Genomic DNA, 25,489 nt, shown 5'->3' with positions numbered 1-25,489 from the left:
GCCTCGACGTGTGTACTATTGATCCGAGCTCGACACACAACATTCGCTTCTTTGTTAAGTGTATTTTCTAATCTCACTTAACGAGTCTAATTATTGGTGTGTGTGTGTGAGGCTCAAGTTTAGAATGTACGCTCCGCGCAAAACCAGTTTTATTGGTTGTATCATCCTTGTTGGATTTGTTTCTTTTATTCCATTGTTATGATTCTACCTGGATATAGCTGCTAGGCTGAGGTAAGGGATTCTACCTTTGGGGGAAGTACCTGGTATTGTATTACTGGCACGCCACTTGGACTTTGTCTACGCCTCACTAGTGCCCTACTTAACAATAACCAGCAAGTTTTGGACTTTCTAACCTTAACAGAATATATTTATCATTTCCCTATTATTAATTACCGGTAATACATTTTCATTTAAGTCTTCAAAAGAGAGGTGGGAACCTCCACAAGCATTATGACCATGGCCCACGGCCTCTTTTTATTTAACTCTGACCCTGGATCATGAAATGCAGATTATACTGTAGGATGAAAAAGAAAAAAAAATGGGCAAAGAATTGGAGGGCTAGAAAAATGTGTTTGGGGTGGGGGAGTGTTGTCATTCGGGGCCGTTTTATTGAGGGGTTTAAGAGTGTTGGGGACAAGTAAGAACATATCAACTATTTCATCTGTAGTGTAGAGAGTCTTCTCATTGTTTGCCCTCTAACATTAATTAATGCATTTTCATTTAAGTCTTCAATAGAGGAGTGGGGATCTCAACAAACCTCCTGACCACGGCCTCAATTTATTTAAATCTGACCCTGGCTTATGAAAATGTGAACTTATTATCTAGCCGACTTTTAATTATAGAGTAGTGCTGTTTTTGTTTTTACGTATTTTGGGAATTATGCAGATCTAAAGGTAGAGATTGAGCTCTTTTGATGTTTTTAGCGTTTTAAAATATTTCAACTCATTGCACAGAGTCGTAGACACAAAGACATGTAAATATAAAGCAATTTTTTTTGTTTTTCAAATCTGCTCTTCGCTAAAGTTGAAAGGTCATGTCTAGATTAAGAAAAAAGACAAGAGTTTACTTCCGGTAAAAATAAATAGTTTCCTATTAAGAAAGAAATATTTTCTTGTCTAACCAGAGTTGCCCGGTAAGCTATAAATAGATTTTAAAAAGGGAGATCTCGTTGAATTTTTCTTAGTGTGTAAGTTTTGATAACTGATTCGTGAGACATAGAACACATTACCACTGCAATTAAAATTGAACTCAAGTATGGCTGATTGTGTGTCGTCAATAAGTATTGATTTTAGCAGGCGACCCAATGGCCCAGATCTCAAGTGTCTCCTAACGGAAGACTATGGTCCCGATTTAGTACATCAAGACGTTTGACTTTTGAGTGTGTGTGTGTTTGAGGTATGTGTGCGTGCTCTTTTACAAACCAGACTAAAGATCTTGATATATACTACACGTGAATAAAACTTCAGTTACACACACGTAAAATCCGTTTCCCAAGCTTTTTCCTTAACGGAACACTACACATAATCTGAGCATTTAGCGGAACACTTTGCTTATTTTTTAAGAGAGGTTAATTCACGGGTGGCCTACTAGTTAATTATTGCAGTAGTTTGTGGAACACAGTTTGAGAAACACTGCATTAAGTAAACTAATTGGGGGGGGGGTACGTTTGAGCACCGATTGAGCGATCTATTTTAAGATAGCTGCACAAGACAAAGAAAGTCTGAAAGGTGGTTGAACTAACCAAGCGTGAAGCCATATTTGAATACTATTGGCGTGAGTCAGAGCCAATTCGATCCGTGAGCGTGTAATTAGTGACACGACGAGGCGGTTTGAACAGAACAGAGACGAACACTTTAGCTGCTAATAAATTGTAGCTTTAAAACAACAGCTAGCGCCCCTTGCCTTACTTCTGACGTAATTCGCCAGTGGAGCGTCGCAACAGCACTTCCACTGGACTCTGTTCCAGGAAACTCCCCTCGGTTGAGTCCATGTCCATCCTGCCATCTTTGTTTCTACGAAACGGCGTCTCCCTACTTCCTTGACACAGTTTTATGTCATTATAGTGCGGACCACGTGACCAGCACTTCACCAAACGCATTTATGTTCCTCACCAGAAATAGTTTGTACTCATCCGAGCTGTGAGGACGCAGAAGTGTCTTATAACCGTGAGTCTATTTGGAATTATATAGTTTAGTGAGGGTCGTAGGCCCCAAGGCCAAGGTCAGCAAAAGTCCAGGTTTTTCTTGATATTTTTTGTTATTTTCTTAAGTTGTCAGTATACATGATATGTCAGTAGACATGATATGTTATGGATACATGATATGTCAGTAGATATGATATGTTAGTAGGCATGATATGTAAGGAATACATGATAATAATGCATGATATAGATACATAGTACATTATAAATGAGATGCTATACATGATATCTGTCGCACAACTTAGTGTTGTGATTCTATTTGGTCTGCCTGTTGTGTATAATTGTTTATTTAACGAATGTTTAGTGACCTAACAGATAAATCAAAGGCTCATTGCATCAACAAGTTTTCATTGACCTGCAAGCTCCAATAATTTGTGTCATTGAACTACAGGGGAAAGACCCAAAACCTAACCTGCTGTGTTTATTCAGCATCTGTCTTAATATGTTCTTCACCAACTGACCTCATATGATTATTTACCATCTAACATAATAGGTTGCTTTACACATTGACCTGGCTTTACACATTGACCTGATATATTCCTTCATCAACTTACCTATGTTTATTCACCAACTAACCTGCTATGTTTATTCACCAACTAACCTGCTATGTTTATTCACCAACTAACCTGCTATGTTTATTCACCAACTAACCTGCTATGTTTATTCACCAACTGACCTGTTATGTTATTCACCAACAGATCTGCTATGTTTATTTACCAACTGACCTGCTATGTTCATTCACCAACTGACCTACTATGTTTATTCACCAACTGACCTGCTTTGCTTATTCACCAACTGACCTGCTATGTTTATTCACCAACTGACCTGCTATGTTTATTCACCAACTGACCTGCTATGTTTATTCACCAACTGACCTGCTATGTGTATTCACCAACTGACCTGCTATATATATTCACCACACATGCCAGAAATGAATTCGAGACCATTGTGGTGATTGTCCAAAGCGTGCACGACCAGGTAGTCCACACATGGACATTGAAGGAATTTCTATAGAGACAAAAACTTGTAATGTGTAGTCTACGTATCCAAGCTGAATTCTACCACACTGAACCATACTCTTCAAATACAAAAACAAAACCTAATTAAATATATGGAAAGACACAAAGATAAAGGCACATTCCTCATTCCATATGCTAGGACAAATTTGTACAAATGCTCCTTTCTTCCTTAGTGCTATTTGAGCATGGAATAGGTTGCCTGAGCCAACCAGGAAAACCAGTGACTTGATTGAATTTAAGTCATTGGTAAACAATTAAGACTAGATGCATGACGTGTAGGACGCAATCGTCCTCTTTTTTTGAAGTAACGTCTGTATTATAAGATAAGATAAGAATAACTCTTTATTTTTTTCTTTCAATTTCGCACTTTAAACATTTAATTTCAAAACTGCCCAAGAAAGTCTAAAATCAAAAGTAATTTTTGTATAAATCGTGGTGTTGTTTTTATTTCACAGCTTTATTTTCCCAGGAGGTAGGTACTTGTTAACAGACATGGAAGACAAGGACTTCTTCCAATGAGTAAACATGGACACCAACAGAACTGCCTTACAGCCGCCTACAGTTGTAGATGCCAATAGGGGAGGTGACCAGGACTTTTCTGCTCTAGCACTAGGTGAGATTTGTTTTCATCAAGTGCAGAGTGGAGACATTTAAGAGAAACCAAACAATGTCAAGGACACTAAATTGAAAGTCCATGATGCCAAATAACTAATTTTTAAAAAATCGAGCTAGAATTTTAACTCTATCTCAATGTGTGGCACTTGTTCCTTGTTTCGAATCGCCTTTAAAACCTCAATTTAACTTTATAAAGTGTTAGAGTCAGTCAAAGTCCAATATATACAATATATCTTATTACTGTTATGTAATTTTCTACTCTGTACGGAGAGCTTAGAACCATAGACTTATATATTATATCTAGACTGGAAACCGGAAATAAATTCTTATCCGAGACTGATCGATTCACAGACCTATATATATATATATATATATATATATATATATATATATATATATATATATATATATATATATATATATATATATATATATATATATATATATATATATATTTATGTAGGTCTACGTAAACTCTTTTTTCAGGCTCTAAGGGGAGTCGCCCTAATCAACCTTTTCTGTCTTAGAAAAGTAATGATCTTTAGTTTTCAAAGTTTAGAAATAATGCAAAATTATTTCTCGGATATTCACGCAAATATATGAAACAAACCCATTTCCTATTTGTTTCCATTGAGATAATGTTTCAAAAATCCTAGATCGAAATAATTCATGTTGACTTTATTCATGTTATGTACATTTAAATAGATTGACAACCTAGATCTTTCTAGATTATGTATCTAAAAATTGCAAAATAATAATTATGAGACGAGAGTACTTATAGTTTTGATGTTCAATTACTAGATCTAGATCTAAAAATTAAATTATATGTTACATAGGTTAGGGTTGAAAAAAAAAACTTCTTAACTTTTTTAAACTACTTTACAAAATAACGCCTTGATCCAACTTTCTAAAAAATTTTCACATTTTTTTGTAGTGCTAAAAAATCTGCATGTCTAGTCTAGAGTAGCATATATAAGTCTAGGCTTAGAACATTTTGTCATGCACTAATAAAAGTGCACAAAATCACCAAAGAACTTTTTGTTAACAAAAAACACAGAAATCACCAACACTTCCTTTATATTTTATACACCGAATACACCAAAAAGGTAAGTATTTATAGTTGTTGATTTTTTTCCCGCCATTTATGAAAATGAACTTGTTTGTCCCACATGGCATAGAGATTAAAACCTGTCTAATATATAGGTTTGTGACTGCGCCTTTTGTGAACTATTTTGTCATGCCAATAAACGGAAGCGCGTCCGATTTTTTAGGTGAATCCTTGACTTTCTTTTTGTTTATTATGCATTTTAGCATATGTTAGTATTGTTAGATTTACTGGCTATTGTAACTCTAGTGGATGCTTTGAATGACGAACTGCACAAGGTTGTTTTGGGGTTTGTAATTAGCTCTATACAGCTGACCACTTATGCCTGATTTTGATTTACTATTGATTCGTTGGTAACCTTCCTTCAGACAAAGAAGATCGGTACAAATCAGGGTGACTAGATCTATAACTTCGTGAATCTTCGTGACGGCAATCGCCCTATACCTCTTGTTTAGAAGTATTTAGACTTAGATTCTACCGCGCCGTCCTGCGCATTTTGCGGCAAGCTGTCTCCACAAAGATCTGTCACTGGCAGCTTTATTGCTGCTGAGTTGTGAGCTCTTTTGCAGACTGTGCCAAGGAAAAAAAAGTGTGCTGTTTCTTAAAGCCATACGAGATTTACAATTAAATTTTTAAAAAAACACAATAACTAAGCAGAGATTCAGTTTCCATTCAACGCGCACGACCAGATCAACACGCGGATCCACGTAGGACGTCAATGTAATATCTTCTCTTTCGAGGAGACGTCTGAAAAGTTCAGATTAGTTAATAGCAAGTACATCTAGTCACTAAATGTGTCATTGCGTCTCTTTGAATTTTTATTAAAAAAACACATCATCCTACTTATGGGGGGGGGGGGATACGGTGGTAAAGCGCATGTTTTCAGGACTGGGGGGAGAACTCGAGTTTCGGAGAAGTCTATTGTTTTTAAAATCCGTGATCTCTTTGGGTGCGACTGACTTAAGTTAAGGAAAAGTTAAGGCGGCCGTGATAGCCACCTGATATTCTCGTGAACCGTAAGCATAAAAATAGTTTGTTTGAAGGATCACAAGATTTTACAACTTAATTATGTTATAAAATGATTTATGTTTGTTTGGTAGTGTTTAGATTTGTAGCATTCCGGTTTGGAAAAAAGTCAAACCATTTAGATTTAAACAAGTGACTACATAAAAATTTGATATATCGACGATAGTTTAATGCACATCTTAAAACATTTTACTTCTTTTCTAAAGAATTAGCATTCTATAGTTAGGCCTACCCTGTAGTTTAATGCATATCTTAAAACATTTTATTTCTTTTCAAAGAATTAGCATTCTATAGTTAGGCCAACCCTGTCTCAAGGCCAAGGATCAATTCAAGAGTGAGTAGCCAATACAAGGACCTCGATTTATTTTGAGGTGAACGACATCCAACAAGACATAAATCGCGTGTTTTTTTTTAAATTGGTGCCTTCTCAAGGATTTGCATAATCACGCGAGTGCTTATCTACTTAACAACTTCTTAAAGTGTGTAATGCTTATAACAAATGAATATTCACATTTAAATAGAAAGAGTAAAGCCATTAGTAAAGCCATTAGTAAAGCCATTAGTAAAGCCATTAGTAAAGCCATACATTTAGAGACACTTCAGGGCAGAAGAGTACAACGTAAAGTAGCAATAATACATAAAACACTAGAGCGTAACTTACGAATACAGAAACTCAATTGAATAGAATACTTCTTCGGAAAATTTGATCTAAGCGCCTATGCGTTCCCATGATCCCGTTGACCGTTAGGATCAATTTTTTTTCCTAAGAGACAAGCGTAGACTTGGAGTTCTTCCCCTCAGGCCATATCTGAAGGTTTACAATGTCAACGACCATTACTACAATTGGGTCGTGCCAGATGTGCCGAATTTCTTCATGGTTTCGCTACCCGTTTCTACTTACAGAAGTTTCCACAATGTTGAGGCCACCTAGAGCTGGAATTACCTCGATATAGAATGCTCAGAAAGAGCCCAAGATAAAATCCAATTCTTATTCTATATGCTAGGACAAATTTGTACGAGTACTCATTCTCCCCTAGTACCTTAAGAGCATGGAACGGGTTACCTGAATCTGCCAGGAAAACCAATTACTTATCAGAGTTTAAGTCTCTAATTAACAAGCATGACTAGGTTACGCACATGACGTAATTTTGAAGAAACGTCTATAAATTATAAGATAAGATAAATGTTTATATACTGTAAACACTTTAAAACACGTTATGCTCTGTTGTCCTTCACAGCCGCAGCGTCATTGGCAGTCTCCATTATCTGCCTGACTGTCTGTGTGCTCCTACTCATTGTGTCCTACATCAAACTCAGGCAACTGTCGGACTATCAGGATTCTCAGCTACAAGGTAACCTTAAATATCATACTAATAGTCTAATAGCTACCCGGTCGTGTGTTACGAGCTCTGGACTGCCGTTAGGTGGTCTAAATGGTCCCAGGTTTGAACCCTGACCGCTGCCATCCCTAGTCGATCTGTGGGAGATTAGGGATAGGATCTTCAAATCTGAAAGCACATTCCAAACATGTAAAACAAACAATTGTCTGATAATATTTAACTTTGGGAAGAGAAACTCCTTCTCCGTACTCAAAGATGAGCAAATCCAATTAAACAAAGGGCACGGGTGAGTTTGGTCTGTTGCAGTAGCGTCTGCTGTCTTATCTCCTTGCTGGCGGCTATTATCTTCGTCTCGTGGCTTGACGAGCCTGACGACTACGCGAAATGAAGAACTATTACGGACTTTGATTTCCCAGACATTTGTATTGATTAAGCTTGTTATTTCTTGAGAGAACACTTTTAAAAAAGCACCTTGTAAACCTTTTAGAGGGCTGATTCCTAGAAAAAAAAGATGCTTTATCTTAGAAAGAAATACATTCAGAGAATACATCCTTTGGATCTAGGTAGTTCCAATGTCACGTGTTTTGTTTCTTTAAAGACTTGAAGAGAATCACTAATGACCAAGAGTACTACATTGACAACATTTCCAGGAAGCTGGCCAAAGAAGTCAACAGTATCAACGACATGCTTGGGAAACTGGTCAAAACGGACGAATTCAGAGGTGAATACAACCGAATATTTTTTTAACAATATTAATAATATCTTGTATTATATCCTGTAATACTTTACTAATATTTCCATCGCTTGTTTTACTTGAGAATATTCACTTTTCAAGTAAGTCACTGAATGTATGATTCCACTTAATCCATTGACATTGTGTTTCGTTTCTTTCTAGAATCGATCACTATTTCTTTTTCTTTTTATCTACGTTTTGGTTACAATGTTTACCGTTAAACATTATTAACTCTTTCTCTCCTTAATTATTTACCACATTCTGGTGGAATCAACGCTGGTATCGTCAGTTAGGAGAGAAAGAGTTAAGTGTCAGTGCATTAATTTTTCAACTTTGTTATGGCGACATAGCTATGCAGATGCTGATAAAGGTTGGACATCCTGCCGTTGTGTGTTCCATTGACTCACCCACGTTTCCACATTGTCGGCATTTGTCAACAACATTTAGTTCATTTTAGTTCGTAATTTTTTGTTCTAATTACACTGTCCTGTATTGCTGTAGCAAAGCCTTCTGTTTCAGGGTAGAGATGACCTGCTTTGAGCCATGCTAAGGAAGCAGCCTTGTCAATGTTGTCCCCATCTAATAAAGCCGGGAATTTTCCGTGGAGAGTTTTTTTCTTCCCATTGGCGAATCTCATGCCCTGCGGCGTACAAACCAACATTAACATCAACATTGATTATACTCAGAGTGGGGTTGTTTATTACTATTGCTGTTGTGTGGTACGCCTTCTATGAACCTGTAGCGTGCTTAGTGCATTCTGCTACAATCTCTGTTATGAACATCAGGGGAAAAGTTTCCGTTCTTCCTTGAGTCGCTCAGCAAACACATCTCTGCTCTTGGAGCTCGGCAAACACATCTCTGCTCTTGGAGCTCAGCAAACACATCTCTGCTCTTGGAGCTCAGCAAACACATCTCTGCTCTTGGAGCTCAGCAAACACATCTCTGATCGAGTCTCAGTTAAAAAATTATTTTTCCCTAAATGGGAATTCAATCTCTAGACCCGTCCGTTAAGTAGCCAAGTGGTTTGCTACTCATCAACATCAACTTTTAATTATGAAGTAATAGTTCTTTGACATTGCCCGATCATGGTTTTGTTGAGAGAAAGACAATTCTAGTAGCTACAATGTTCTATAGTAACCTAAACCCAGCTTCACGAAGATGTCACTTCCCTCTTGGACTGATGATCAAATAGGATTCATTGTTTTATCGTTTTTGTTTTTTGTGTTTTTTGTTTTTTACAAAGCTTATATCAACATGCTCTGTCCGTATGTCTTGTAGTGCACTTAATTTCTCCCACTTCCCATTCTCGGATCAATATAAAAGTGTGCCTAATTGCCCCTAATAAAACATGAATTAATCGACAAATCGACTAATTATATTATCAATTAGGCGTAATCCATTCATTCTGTTGAATATATAGAGAAAAAAACGTACCAGGCTTAGGAGAGATAAGCCTTTTGTAGATACAAATATATCTTAACTAATGGAAGATCAGCTTTGTGTAGAAAATTAGACGATTGAAATTGAAAGATAGCTCATGTAATTTATAAAATCAATACTTGGTAGTGTAAAGATTATACCTAAGACTGTACTTTTATGTAAAGATTATATTAAGACTGCGTGTTTATTAATCGATTTTAAAACAACTTTGCATAGGACTTGTTAACTAAAAGTAAAAGTAAAGTTCCCATTTCAGACCTTGTGGTTTGTATAGCAGATGATTTAAAGGTCATCTGTTTCTATGACCTATGGTTAACGAGGGTGTCATGTTGCAAGCTCAACGACCAACCGCCTTTACTTTTCCCAACTAATGTCAGTATGTCAGGTACCCATGACCAAAGATCCCAAAATTAAAAATCCCAGTCTTCACCAGGATTCGAACACGGACCCCAGGCTCAGAAGCCAAGCGCTTTACCGCTCAGCCTCCGATTTGTTAACTAAAGTTGTCTTAACCATTCATTTATGGCCATGACTTCTATAACAGGCAAAAATACCCCCCACCCAAAAAAAAAAATCTTTGTAAATAGGGACATGCAAGGAAAAATCTCCACATTTACATCAACATATCTCAATATTGTAAGATTTATTTCCCTTTTCGATATTAAACAAATTGATTATTAACCTCCAATTAATTTACTAATTTGCAAAAGTTTCAACTTGATGCAAGAAGGGGAAGTGGGAGAAATAGCGTGATTAAAAGGGTTGCACAAGACAGAGAGAGTGACTCGATATAAGCTTCGTAAACAGATGCTCTATGTCCTGACTTCCAGCGCTACAGTCTCAGTCTCAAGTTCACTCGGAGATCCTCAACGAAGTTCGAGCAAAAGTCAGCGAAGAGATGAACTCTGACATTTTCCTGATCTCTATGAAGCTGAAGAATCTGGAAGAGAAGCTTTACGACATGGACAAGAAAATCGAGTTTTATGAATACGATAAACGTAAGTGTGGCTTTTAAATAGGGCCGGATTTAAGGGAGCGCAGGCGGGGCTACAGCCTAGGGCAATTCGCAAGAGAGGCCCCCCCCACACGCATTTGAGAAAAATTGCATAGTTCGACGGGTCAACATCTTTACAGGTTTTATTTTAAACATTTTTGTTCGCATTTTGACCAACATCAATCTTACAGTTGGCAACACTATCGTGGGTATATTGTGTCCACTTTTAATGTGTCCACTTCTAGTGTGTCCGCTTCTAGTGTGTCCGCTTCTAGTGTGTCCGCTTCTAGTGTGTCCTCTTCTAGTGTGTCCACTTCTAGTGTGTCCGCTTCTAGTGTGTCCGCTTCTAGTGTGTCCACTTCTAGTGTGTCCACTTTTAATATGTCCACTTCTAGTGTGTCCACTTCTAGTGTGTCCACTTTTAATATGTCCACTTCTAGTGTGTCCGCTTCTAGTGTGTCCGCTTCTAGTGTGTCCACTTCTAGTGTGTCCACTTCTAGTGTGTCCACTTTTAATATGTCCACTTCTAGTGTGTCCACTTCTAGTGTGTCCACTTCTAGTATGTCCACTTTTAATATGTCCACTTCTAGTGTGTCCGCTTCTAGTGTGTCCACTTCTAGTGTGTCCGCTTCTAGTGTGTCCACTTCTAGTGTGTCCGCTTCTAGTGTGTCCGCTTCTAGTGTGTCCACATCTAGTGTGTTCACTTCTAGTGTGTCCGCATCTAGTGTGTCCACTTATAGTGCGTCCACTTTTAATATGTCCACTTCTAGTGTGTCCACTTCTATTGTGTCCACTTTTAATATGTCCACTTCTAGCGTGTTCACTTCTAGTATGTCCACTTCTAGTGTGTCCTCTTCTAGTGTGTCCGCTTCTAGTGTGTCCACTTCTAGTGTGTCCGCTTCTAGTGTGTCCACTTCTAGTGTGTTCGCTTCTAGTGTGTCCACTTCTAGTGTGTCTGCTTCTAGTGTGTCCGCTTCTAGTGTGTCCACTTCTAGTGTGTCCACTTCTAGTGTGTCCACTTCTAGTGTGTCCACTTCTAGTGTGTCCACTTCTAGTGTGTCCACTTCTAGTGTGCTCGTATTCTCTTAATATACTCCGGATCTACTACACTGCGTCAACACAACAAATTTACGTTTTTTTGTTACTAAAATATGCATATTAAATAATTATATTTTTTAAACAAAGTAAAATTTAATTTAATTTACAAGTACTCTCTTTATGTTTAATAATAAGTATAAGTTGGATTTTTATTAAAGCTTTGGAAAATTGTAGAGGGCCTCCATAAAAATTCTGCCCGGGGCCTTCACAACCTTAAATCCGGCTTGCTTTTTCAGTGTTTATAAAGACATGGGAGAGATATACATATATGATTTTTGATAGTTTCATTTTCAGATGTAAAATATTCATTGGATTGGAAAGATCGTTTAGTAACTGATACATAAAATGTGATGTCACGATATTGTTTGAAGAGATAGATTATGTTGCATCTTCTCAAAATCATCTGACATCGTACTAACTCTACTAAGATACAATAGAATGACACAGTGCCTATAGTTTTCTTGAGTTTAATTTGTTTAAACTCGAACTTCAAACTGTAAATACATACAGTGTAAATGCTATTCAGACACCGGGTACTTTAATATTAGTAATAATCTAAAAAAACAAAACAACGATTTAGTTTCAACTAGCAGCATCTAACTCAGTAAGTCCCAGCTCTGACTCTAACAGCAGCTGAAACTATCAAAATATCAAACAAAGCATAAGGGCTAATTAAAAGACATTTCTATAAATCAGATAAGAACATAAAACTGAAATGTTATGTAACCTTGGTTAGGCAAATAATAGAATATGCATCCTCTGTTTGGGAGCCCTCAACTCAAGAAAACATTAAGAAACTGGAACAGACACACAATAGAGCATTGAGATTCATAACAAACGAATATTCACATTTGACTAGAGTAACACCTTTAGTAAAATTACTATATTTTGAAAAACTTCAGGAGAGAAGACTCAAAAACAAAGTAGAAATTATACATAAAACACTGAACCATAATCTTCAAATACAAAAACAAAATGTAATAAAATACTCAGAAAGACACAAAGATAAAGGCACATTCCTCGTTCCATATGCTAGGACAAATTTGTACAAATACTCCTTCTTCCCTAGTTCTATTAGTGCATGGAATGGGTTGCCTGAGCTAGCCAGGAAAACCAATGACTTGGCAGAATTTAAGTCATTGGTTAACATGACGCATAGGACGTAATCATCTTCCTTTTGAAGTAACGTCTGTATTATATAAGATAAGAAGAATACAAGATTATATTTGAACGCTTTAAAAACATTGATCAACAAAATTGATTAACAAAAAATTATCTTAATTAATGCTATAGTTAGATACATAAGAATACACTGAATATATTTTTTCCTTTTTCCCCGCATTTATATTTCGATTGTGAAGCCTTACCCCCCCCCCTTTTTTTTTTTTAAAGAGTAGGAACTAGTGCGAGCGCACTGTCTAAATAAACTTCAATTCGACCATGCGAGCCCGCGAGTGATGTGATGTCTTTGACTTCTATTTCCACAGCCGTCAAGACAAAGTCTAAAGATAACGATACGTCCAAAAATATCCAGAACAATAGGCTGTTTGAGGAGATTCTAAAATACCGCGGGAAAATTGTGCAGTTGGAGAAGAGAGAAGAAGGTAAAGTCAAGAGTGTGAACCCTAACCCTAAACACCTAACAAACTCTAAACACCTAACAAACTCTAAACACCTAACAAACTCTAAACACCTAACAAACTCTAAACACCTAACAAACTCTAAACACCTAACAAACTCTAAACACCTAACAAACCCTAAACACCTAACAAACTCTAAACACCTAACAAACTCTAAACATCTAACAAACTCTAAACATCTAACAAACTCTAAACACCTAACAAACTCTAAACACCTAACAAACTCTAAACATCTAACAAACTCTAAACACCTAACAAACTCTAAACCCTAACAAATTCTAAACATATAACAAACTCTAAACACCTAACTAACTCTAAACACCTAACAAACTCTAAACATCTAACAAACTCTAAATACCTAACAAACTCTAAACACCTAACAAACTCTAAACATCTAACAAACCCTAAACACCTAGCAAACTCTAAACATCTAACAAACTCTAAACATCTAACAAACTCTAAACATCTAACAAACCCTAAAACCTAACAAACTCTAAACACCTAACAAATCCTAAACATCTAACAAACTCTAATTTTTGTTGCTGGGCTTTTAGTTACGAAAAAAGACCTAATCTTTAACTATAACAATGAAATAACTAACTCTAATATATCTTGTCTAGTTTAGCTTCACACCGAAATATGAATAGACTTACCCACATAATCACATTTTATAGCTAAATATAGAAATATAACAGTAACACATGAGACAGTCAATTCTATTTCATTTTAGCCGTGCGCATGTGCGAATTTTCCTTAGGAGGCAGACATTATGATAATATTGTAAATTAGACTAAACTAGTGATTACCCGAGTTGTGGAACTTCCTTTACAACTTACAAGAATAACTAATAAAAAAACAATATAGGTATTGAATTAAATTTTCCATCCAAAAAAGTGAAGAATGTGTGTTTTTTCCTTTGCATAACGACAAACTTCAGTGCCAATTTAATGACTTGTAATGAGTAGCCTAATTGATTTAGATGTAGTAAACATTGATTTAAATAAAAACTGTTGTGAATAGAGTTTCCTGTAGTCGTCTGTTATCTGCATGCCCAACAAGATTCACTCAACGTTTAAAACTATAAACTTACATCAACTTAAAACACATTTTCAAAAACTTTTTTTTTTTCTTATTAAATACAGAAATATTTAAAAATGTGCAAAACTGAATTGTTTTGTATTTGCTATATTTTTATTGACAGTCAGCAGACAATATATTAATTTACCGATTGTAACATTTCATTGTTATACATTTCACGTTCTTTAACTGTGCACAGAACCGGATATAAATAAGTGGAAGCCTTGTGCAACATCTTTGTAAAAGCCCTTATTCACTAGTAATGGCTAATGACAATATGCTTCATTAATGTTAGGATAATGATATATTCCAGTACGAATCGAGCCTCAGTGGTTCTGTACACTATTTTTTTAACTTCATTCACTAATACTTGATGTACCACTTGACCTATGACGTGTATTTTTCATTTGTACTCTCTGGCGACCTCTAGAAAGAAACAGGAAAATAGCCTCCTTAGAAGAAAAGATTCACACCCTAGGAGGGATTCTAAATATCAAACTAACAGAGAAACACGTTGACTATAGCTCCAGTATAGGTAGGTAACCTTTTTCTCATTTAAATACTTACACCTGATTCGTAGTTTACTACACTGCCGGGGCACCACGTGACTTTTGCAGACCAGTCCCACCATTCACATTTGTATCCCCTGCCATCCTAAGTGTTTTATCTTGCGTGATGCCCCCCCCCCACTCAACTTTCCATGTTGTTGTCTTCCAAGTGTTTTTTTCGTTGTTTTTTTTTTTATTTTTACAAAGTTTGTATCTACTCACCCTGTCTGTCAGTCTGTCTGTCTGTCTGTCTGTCTGTCTGTTACACACACGTTATTTCTTCCACTTCCAATGCTTGAATCAAGTGGAAACTTAGCACAATCATTCATTGTTTCTAACAAAACATGAATAAAAAATATTTTACCAATTAAACAGTGCTAACTAATTAAGTGTTTAAATTGAAAAAAGGGGGAAATACATCTTACAATATTGAGATGTGTAGCTATAAATGCTGAGATCTTTCCCTTAAGATACGCTTTGGTATTATTATTATTATTTTGTATTTTGCTTGTTCTTGGAGACGTTTCTTGCAGATCTTAGCAACGTCCTTGGGGTTCTTATGTCATCTTCACATACCTTGGGGGGGGGGGATTGGGATGTGCGAGAGGTTGTCAATGAGCTGAAAAGCTTTCGCGAATTATTTATTTTTTATCTTTCATTTGCTTGCTTGAAGTGTAAAGTTACTGAGTTTTCGAAGCTTGTTTCCTTACATCACGTCATCACAGTAGTATAGATTGAAAAGCAGTTTTTGTTTTTCTTGACATTTCCCTTTCCCGCATCGCATAGTGTGCTCCGTAACAAAAGAAAACGACAAAAAACATAATTCCAAAAAAAATAAAAATAAAAAAAGCTTATATTCGGTGTAATTGTATGAATTTTCTATATGTATGATTGACCTAAACATATAAATCTGTGCGCTAAAACTGTTTTTACCAATTTGTCTTTGTTTGGCATTTAGCTTTCTTGTTTACATCAACTGCCCTCTAGACCACATGGTCTGAAAGAAGAACTTTACTTATATTGGGGAATGTTTATATGATAGTTTTTCAAATGCATAAAAAAAAAATGTTCACACAGTGCTCCAGATTCTTCAAGGGGACTAATTCAACTTATTCTGTCAAGTATGATTTCTTTCTCTTGTTCAAGATAACAAACAAAATAATTTATACCAATAGTTAATAAAATAACTGATTAATTTTTTTTTATTCTTGTGTTGTCAGGTAAAATAAATAATTATGCAAAATGTCAGCTTGATCCGAGATTGGGTGTGGGAGAAATAACGTGTACAAATTTTTTACTATACAGGCAGACAGTGAGTTGATATGAGCTTTCTAATGAATGGTGAACTCACAAATTGAAATATCATATAGTGTTTTTCTCCATAATAAACAGACTACTCGCTGACTCAGTGGCAACTTTTAAACCCTATCCAATGAATACTGCTCACGTCTGCTAAAATTGATATTCGTCCAAAATTTCTAACGTCTGTCAATCCCATTTACTGGAATTTTTTTTTATTTATGGTTTTCTTACACTGTCTTTTACGGTCACAATAACACCATCTTACGTATAAGCTTAGACCTTGTAAATAGCATAGGCGTATAATGTCTCTGTTAAAAAAACAGAGGCGTAGTGAGCGACATGTGCGCCCGGGGCAAGAAACTTTATTGGCGCCCCCGCTCCCCCATTTTCCAAGAACATCATATAGAAATATAGGCGTATAAATAAAAAGTATTTAATAATAATAGAATACAAATCACCTTAGAATGTATTACCTAAAATATCTACAGAATTTTATTTTTGTGGCGCCTCCTTGCCCCTCCCTTACTACGCCTCTGATTAAAAAATCCTTGAAGTGCTCTGCGAGAAGTTTTAACTTGAGCTGATTCTCAGTAAGACGGGATGCACTAATTGATTCCTATTTCTTGCTATGTTTTCCAGACACTGGGTCGTCAATAGCCTACTCATTCCTTGAGGCCAATAGTCCTGCAATTTTTAAATCTTTGAGGAAAATGAAAGTGGACGGGAATCCAGACGACTCCTACATCCGGGAGACCAGTGTTGACGTCACGGCTACACCCGTCATCAAATTTCAGCTTCCACATTCGGATAGTAGTAAGAATTCTGGCTCGTCTGATTCAAGCGACAGAACTTTGAACAACGCACAGAGTAATGAAAGCGTGGTTTAAATAAACAGCTCAACGGGGAACTGACTGTGCATTCAAAGATATTACTCGGTCGTTTAGATTTAAAAGATTTTCTTCCACGTAAAAGAAATTCGATATTGTGGACGCTACAGCCCAATGAGCCAAGGTAGAGGTCATGCCCAGAGCTCAGGTCTGTTACCTACACTACAAGTCAACTGACATGTGTTAAGTCCAGACTCGGTAGATTGATCAATGCAACATGGACTGATATTTAATAGACTCATAGATTCAATGGGCTGTTCAAATTCAATGTAATAGACTCATAGACAATGATCAGTGCAATAGACTCTAGGATCTGAAATTCCATAAGACTTGTTTATTTTCATAATTTGTTTTCTATGCATGTCCTTATCATTTTAAACCAACTCATGTTTCTAACAAATTAGAATTATGAGAAAAAACAATCATTCCTAAAGTTGTGTGTGTGTGTGTTCCTTATTCTGTTTTCATATGGAAAGCAAACGTGTATATCTCTTCGTGATATCATCTTGGAGACAAGGTTTTATTTCAATGCCATGAAACACAGTTTGATAATAACTATTTAGAAGGCTGTTAACACGTTCAGATACAGTATTTTCACCTGTACGCTCTGCACCTCAGATACCTCAGATATTGAATACCTCATGTGTAATAACCATTGCATGACAAGCAGAGTATCTACTGGGACTGCATGATTAGCAGCATCGAAATAGACAATGCAGAAACCTCATCACTTCCAATACAAGGTTGAGCTTCAGTTTTCCACTGCAAAGAAAAAAAAGATCTATATCTTCAGGATAAGTTGAACTCTTCTCTTAAGGATTTTGTTTTCTTGTTTTTTTTTTTGTCAGAGTAGATGACTTGAAGCTAGGACAGACTGATGACATGATGACTTGAAGCTAGGACAGACTGATGACCTGATGACTTGAAGCTAGGACAGACTGATGACCTGATGACTTGAAGCTAGGACAGACTGATGACATGATGACTTGAAGCTAGGACAGACTGATGACCTGATGACTTGAAGCTAGGACAGACTTATGACCTGATGACTTGAAGCTAGGACAGACTGATGACCTGATGACTTAAAGGTAGGAAAGACTGATGACATGATGACTTGAAGCTAGGACAGACTGATGACATGATGACTGGAAGCTAGGACAGACTGATGACATGATGACTTGAAGCTAGGACAGACTGATGACATGATGAATTGAAGCTAGGACAGACTGATGACCTGATGACTTGAAGCTAGGACAGACTGATGACCTGATGACTTGAAGCTAGGACAGACTTATGACCTGATGACTTGAAGCTAGGACAGACTGATGACCTGATGACTTGAAGCTAGGACAGACTTATGACCTGATGACTTGAAGCTAGGACAGACTGATGACCTGATGACTTAAAGGTAGGACAGACTGATGACATGATGACTTGAAGCTAGGACAGACTTATGACCTGATGACTTGAAGCTAGGACAGACTGATGACCTGATGACTTGAAGCTAGGACAGACTGATGACCTGATGACTTGAAGCTAGGACAGACTGATGACATGATGACTTGAAGCTAGGACAGACTGATGACCTGATGACTTGAAGCTAGGACAGACTTATGACCTGATGACTTGAAGCTAGGACAGACTGATGACCTGATGATTTGAAGCTAGGACAGACTGATGACCTGATGACTTGAAGCTAGGACAGACTGATGACATGATGACTTGAAGCTAGGACAGACTGATGACCTGATGACTTGAAGCTAGGACAGACTGATGACATGATGACTTGAAGCTAGGACAGACTGATGACCTGATGACTTGAAGCTAGGACAGACTTATGACCTGATGACTTGAAGCTAGGACAGACTGATGACCTGATGACTTAAAGGTAGGACAGACTGATGACATGATGACTTGAAGCTAGGACAGACTGATGACATGATGACTGGAAGCTAGGACAGACTGATGACATGATGACTTGAAGCTAGGACAGACTGATGACATGATGACTTGAAGCTAGGACAGACTGATGACCTGATGACTTGAAGCTAGGACAGAATGATGACCTGATGACTTGAAGCTAGGACAGACTGATGACCTGATGACTGGAAGCTAGGACAGAATGATGACCTGATGACTTGAAGCTAGGACAGACTGATGACCTGATGACTTAAAGGTAGGACAGACTGATGACATGATGACTTGAAGCTAGGACAGACTGATGACATGATGACTGGAAGCTAGGACAGACTGATGACATGATGACTTGAAGCTAGGACAGACTGATGACATGATGACTTGAAGCTAGGACAGACTGATGACCTGATGACTTGAAGCTAGGACAGACTGATGACCTGATGACTGGAAGCTAGGACAGACTGATGACCTGATGACTTGAAACTTTTAGAACCGGATGACCTGCAATTTTGTTTAAAACATTTTGGAGAGATCACATGACCATAACGAATGAGCTGTTCATTTTTACATTATGTCACATGACATTGGATCACATGACACTGGATCACATGACATTGGATCACATGACCATAATGTATTAGTAAAATCGCTTTTTTTTTTCTTTTAATGTTGTGATCGTTAGTTTGAAGTGAAAATGAAGACAATGTGCCAAATATTTTGTTTTAGCATTGGTGTATGTATGTCTATATTATAATTTTGCATTTAGTATCATATTATGTCCTTATTATTAGTTTGTCTTTCTAAGTCTTTGAAACTCTGATGTGACTTTTGATAACATTGCCTCTCCAACATTCCGAACGCTTGATACGTCAGTGTCTGTATTAATTTTAGTACCTAACGGAACTTTATAGAGAGATTAACAAGAAACTATTTACTAGATTCTATGTTGTTGTTTATTGTTTGTTTCTTGTAGTTAACCATTTTTTGAAAGAAAGTCACATGTTTGCTATATAGATGTTATTACAATAGACTGATCGACCCGAGTAGTAATAAAAAACAATATTTTATTGTTTATATTTTATTTCCATTATATATATATATATTGTTATAAATTTCCAGGAAAACACTCAACAGGTTAATGATAATATAAAGATTTAATAATTAAATAAAGAACACACACAAACCACAGGATGTCAATTAGTTCTAGATCTAGTACGATTCAACGAAATAAGCCGGCATCTACTATCATGTCTCCATTTCCTACTCTCCCTTGTTCCACGCTCGTGTCGAACAGTGCCTAGTGCGCACCATGTATCTCAGTGCGGAAATAGAGTTACAACACTGCTCCCCCCTTCTCAAACCTGTTCGTCCCGAACAGAACCTGTACTGCCACAGTACTGATGAAGTCGATCTACATGGACGACCTTCAGCTTAGACTGGGGACTTTTCTGAATGCGGTACACGACGTCGTTGATTCTTTTAATGATGCGGTATGGACCTTCCCAGTCTCTCTGAAGCTTTGGAGACCTGCCCTTTCGTCTCTGCGGATTGTACAGCCACACCAGATCGTCCTCGTGGAACCCGGAGGCATTGGCCCGTTTGTCGTATCTTTTCTTCATCTGGTCACTGGTCATCTTGATATTTCTGCGGGCCAGAGCATGGGCTTCCTCCATTCGTTTTCGGAGATTAGTGACGTACTCCGTCGAAGTAGCTGGCTTATCACCTGGAACCCCGAATAGCAAGTCAATGGTAATCGCAGTTCTCGGCCAAACAACATCTTTGCTGGTGTATAATTTGTGGTGCCATGAACGGATCCCCTGTACGCCATGAGGAACATTGGGATATAGGTGTCCCAGTCATCTTGTCGTTCACTGGCGACCTTCATTAGGTGTTGTTCTAGAGTTCTGTTAAAGCGTTCTACCATTCCATCAGATTGGGGGTGTAGAGGCGTGGTGCGAGTCTTTTCGATGCAGAGTGTCCGGCACATCTCCTGAAAAACTCTGGATTCAAAGTTTCGGCCCTGGTCTGAATGTAACTCAATTGGAGCACCGTACCGACTTATCCAGTTCTCTACAAGGGTTTCCGCTACTGTGGTGGCTTCTTGATTAGGTATCGCATATGCTTCAGGCCATTTAGTAAAATAGTCAATAACTACCAAGATGAACTTATTTCCTTTCTTGGTTTCAGGGAATGGCCCGGCAACATCGATTGCGATCCTTTCAAAGGGGTTCCCAACGTTGTATTGTTGCATATGTCCTCTTGTTCTACGTTGCGGGCCCTTGGCTGCTGTACAGGCATCGCATCTTCGGCACCATTCTTCAACATCTTCCCGGTAACGGAACCAGTAAAACCGCTGGCGCACCTTCTCCAAAGTTTTGTTGACACCAAGATGGGAGCCACTGAAGCCATTATGTATCTCTTTCAGTACTTCCGACACCCTAACCTTAGGTAGTATCAGCTGAAAGCGATTGCTTGTCCCGTCTGGCGTTTCCCATACTCTCTTGAGGACACCGTTCACAATTATTAGGGAGTCCCATTGGGCCCAATATGCTTTGGTAGCGGTTCCCCTATCAGAGATGTGTTGCCAATCTGGTCGTGGTCCATCTTCCTTCATCAAGAGAATGGGAGCCAGATCTTCGTCTCTTAGCTGATCCTCTCGGATTTTTTCGTCCGACCACGGTCCGGAAGCTTCTACCCCAATACAATGGCAATCGACGACCGCCTCCTTTTCTTCGACCTTTCTACAGTGCTTGCATTCAGTTTTGCAAGGTCTTCGGGACAGCGCATCAGCATTCTGGTGAGTCTGTCCTTTTCGGTGCTGAATCTCAAAGTCATAGGTTTGCAGACGTTCGATCCACCTAGCGACTTGACCTTCGGGACTCTTAAAGGAGAGCAGCCATTGTAGAGCGGCGTGATCACTTCTAAGGGTGAACGTTTGTCCATATAAATATTTGTGGAAATGTTTTATGGCGTCCACAACGGCCAGAAGCTCACGTCTCGTGACGCAGTAGTTCCTTTCAGCCTTTGACAAACTACGACTGAAATAGGCAATGACTCGTTCAGTTTCATCCACTTTTTGGGACAAGACAGCGCCTATTCCGGCACCACTCGCATCTGTGTCCAGTATGAATGTCGTGCCTGGTATAGGGTAGGCCAATATGGAAGATGAGGCAAGTGTGTTTTTCAGCCTTTCAAATGCCTGTTGACATTCCGTCGTCCAAATAAATTGCTTCTTTTTTTCTGTCAGTAAATGAAGAGCCCTACAAATGTTTGAGAAATTAGGCACAAAACGTCTGTAATATGTACAAAACCCCAGAAAGCTTCTCAATTCATGAATATTCGTTGGGGTAGGCCATTGCCTTACTGCCTCGACCTTGTCGGGATCAGTGCTAACTCCGTCTCCTGACACGATGTGCCCAAGATATTTTACACTCCTTCCAAACAAATAGCACTTCTTTGGGTTGAGTTTCATCCCAGCGCCTCTTATCCTTTGAAACACCTCTTTCAAATTTGTAAGATGCTCTTCAAACGTCCTACCTAAGACGATAATGTCATCCAGATAGACAAGGCAGATGTTCCAGTTAAGTCCTCGTAAGACACGCTCCATCAGTCGCTCAAAGGTTGCCGGAGCATTACAGAGCCCAAAAGGCATTACAGTAAATTGCCAGAGACCGTTTCCTGCAGAGAACGCCGTTTTCTCTCTATCTTCGGGATGCATTCCAACTTGCCAATACCCGCTTTTTAAATCGAGAGTAGAGAATATCTGTGCTCCTGTAAGTGTATCAAATGTGTCGTCGATTCTAGGTAGCGGATAACTGTCCTTATGGGTGACCTCGTTCAACGATCTATAATCTACACAGAATCGCATAGAACCGTCTTTTTTTTTCACTAAGACTATAGGTGAGCACCAAGGACTATTTGAGGACTCAATGACTCCTTGTTGTCTCATGCATTCTATCATGTCCATGGCTTCTTGTTGTTTTGCCAGTGGAAGACGACGTGGTGGATGTCGAATTGGTCTGGTGCTTCCTGTGTCGATACGATGTTGAACCATATTCGTCCGCCCGAAATCTGTCTCATCAGTCGGAAAAATATCACTAAACTCACAAATCAATTTTTCGGCACTGGCATATTGTTCATCCAATAAATTCGTCTTAATCTTCCCCAAGAGCCCTGTAATATGCGGGTGGGCTGATGCAGTGCTGTCCCTGATGATGTTATCATCGCTGCAATTTTGTATCAGGTCGACCGTATAGCAAACAGCTATGATGCTGTCTTTTCTTAGTTTTTTTTCACCCAAGCTAAGGTTCATAACTCTAACTGGTACTTTCTGATCTCTATCGATCATGACCAACGTCTTACCTACGGCAAATTCACTGTAGTTATCTTCCTTGCCCTCGACCAGTGCCGTTCTAGTTTTTGTATGACCAGGCTCCAATTTTCCCCAAATAATCAATTCAGACTGTGCAGGCAAACTCGTATCCTCCGTCAACATGATTTTTCTGATTCGATCATTCTCTTTCTCATCCTCATCATTTAGTAAAGGAATCTCTACGTTCCCACATATCAAAGCTCCTCCGCCAATGTCAATAGAAAACCCGAATTTCTGCATAAAGTCGAGTCCTATAATGCAGTCATCGGTTATATTGGCGATCAGGAATTCATGAATAAATAACTGATTCCCGAGCTTGAATTGAACACTCGTCAATCCTTGTATAGGCATCAACTCACCACTGGCGGTTTTTAAGGAATATGAGTTCACCTTGGTTATAATGTTTTTGTTCGCGACCTCCGGCCGAATGACTGATCGAGAAGCACCAGTGTCCAGCAGAAAACGATAATTTTCAGCACCGATTTTGCCTTCTACCTTTAAACTCTTATTCTGCCCCAGCACGGCGACTGGGATGACGGTTGCGGGGGCTCTTATTCTCTGTGTCGCCGGATTCCGCCCCTTGAAGCCGGCGCGTGCTAGTTTCCCTGGTAGCCCCGGGAACCAGTTCGTGCATTCATTTCTGATCTGTGATGGGTTCCGGTTTGTCGAGATCTTCCAGTGCAGCTTCTTTGAATATGGCCAAGTTCACCACAATTCCAACATCGTACAGGGGCCCTGGGTTGATTTTCTGGTATCCGGGTTGTTCGCCTTTCGTCCAGTGCCTCTGTCACCCTTCTGACAAGTTGTGCGAATTCCTCCTCCTTGACGTCCATCCTTCGGCCCTGGTGAGTGCCCCCAGATGCGTCTTTGGCAGCCTCGTATGACAGAGCGTAAACTAGGGCTTCGCTTGCCCTGCGTTTACCACTAACTCTTGTGGCTTTCTTCAACTCAGGGTCTCGAAGCGCATCAATGAAAGCGTCTGTGATGATGACCTCCAAGAAATCTTGCGCGGCGGTTGGGTAGGCTAGATGTGCGAGGCGTTCGATGTCTGTCTCTAGCTCCTGTAGTGTCTCATCGGGGCGCTGTTGTCGGGTCTTCAGTTGCACTCGATAGACTTCTTGCAAATGTTCATCCCCGTATCGGAGTTCCATAGCTTGGACAAGAGCGGCGAAATCCTGCTGGTTCGGTATAGACTGAAGCAATTCAGAGGCTTTTCCTCTTAGAGATAACACAAGGGCGGTAGCTTTCTCTTCCTCACTGTTCCATTTGTTAACTTTTGCCGCTGCGTCAAATTGCTTCTTATATACGGACCAGGACACGGAACCATCAAAAACGGGGGCCTTCATTTTCTTGGAGACTTCAGGTACAAATGACGTCATATCGGCATCTGGTACATTTCTGTGCCTGCATTGAGCTTGTATCTTCATTTCATCGATGACCTTCTCCACTGCGTCTACCCTCTGTTTCATCTGTTTGTCCATGTTGGTGATTCTCTCCTCCACAGCTTGCACGCGTTGGTTCATAGCCAATAACTCGGTTTTGATTCCCGATTCCATGAGATCTATCTTGTCATTGGTGTTTCCTAGCCCTGAGTTTAACTGTTGTCGCATAGAACCAATACTTTTGAGCACAGCTGCATTATCTGGTTCAACTTCAAAAAGATATGTGTCCGGATCTGCTTCTTCCTCCATCAAACTCTCCCGTAGGCGTGTCTGTAGGGTTTCCTTATTTCCAATTGTCTTCAGACCTCGGTCACGGAGTTCCCGCTTCAATTCCTTCATAAGGAGTTTGTCTAGCGTTTTCGTGGTAGCCATTATAAATCCCACTTCTGATACCAATTGTTATAAATTTCCAGGAAAACACTCAACAGGTTAATGATAATATAAAGATTTAATAATTAAATAAAGAACACACACAAACCACAGGATGTCAATTAGTTCTAGATCTAGTACGATTCAACGAAATAAGCCGGCATCTACTATCATGTCTCCATTTCCTACTCTCCCTTGTTCCACGCTCGTGTCGAACAGTGCCTAGTGCGCACCATGTATCTCAGTGCGGAAATAGAGTTACAACAATATATATATATATATATATATATATATATATATATATATTATTGGAATTATATTGTCATTTGTTTTAAGGTGTTAATTTGTTTTTGTGCTGTTCTGAA

The 25,489-nt window shown here is 38.6% G+C and overlaps 1 protein-coding gene across 4 annotated transcripts; it reads left to right on the top strand.

Annotated features, from left to right (window-relative positions):
* The first annotated feature begins 4 nt into the window (after positions 1-4).
* On the top strand, positions 5-17,343 carry LOC106069302 (uncharacterized). Of its 4 annotated transcripts, none has more exons than XM_013228924.2 (8): positions 5-231; positions 3,675-3,832; positions 7,204-7,317; positions 7,904-8,026; positions 10,309-10,476; positions 13,058-13,174; positions 14,718-14,822; positions 16,777-17,343. In XM_013228924.2, the coding sequence occupies exons 2-8, from the start codon at positions 3,745-3,747 to the stop codon at positions 17,022-17,024; spliced, it is 963 nt and encodes a 320-aa protein (XP_013084378.2). In that variant the 5' UTR covers positions 5-231; positions 3,675-3,744; the 3' UTR covers positions 17,025-17,343. The 4 variants fall into 4 exon arrangements, with proteins under 4 accessions (XP_013084378.2, XP_055864961.1, XP_013084379.2 ...); XM_056008986.1 differs by lacking the exon at positions 5-231 and adding an exon at positions 1,681-2,236; XM_013228925.2 differs by lacking the exons at positions 5-231; positions 3,675-3,832 and adding an exon at positions 4,970-5,105.
* Positions 17,344-25,489: the final 8,146 nt, after the last annotated feature.

The sequence above is a fragment of the Biomphalaria glabrata genome, chromosome 13 (assembly GCF_947242115.1).
Source record: "Biomphalaria glabrata chromosome 13, xgBioGlab47.1, whole genome shotgun sequence".
Lineage (NCBI taxonomy): Eukaryota > Metazoa > Mollusca > Gastropoda > Planorbidae > Biomphalaria > Biomphalaria glabrata.
This window is presented reverse-complemented; position numbering and strand designations above follow the sequence as displayed.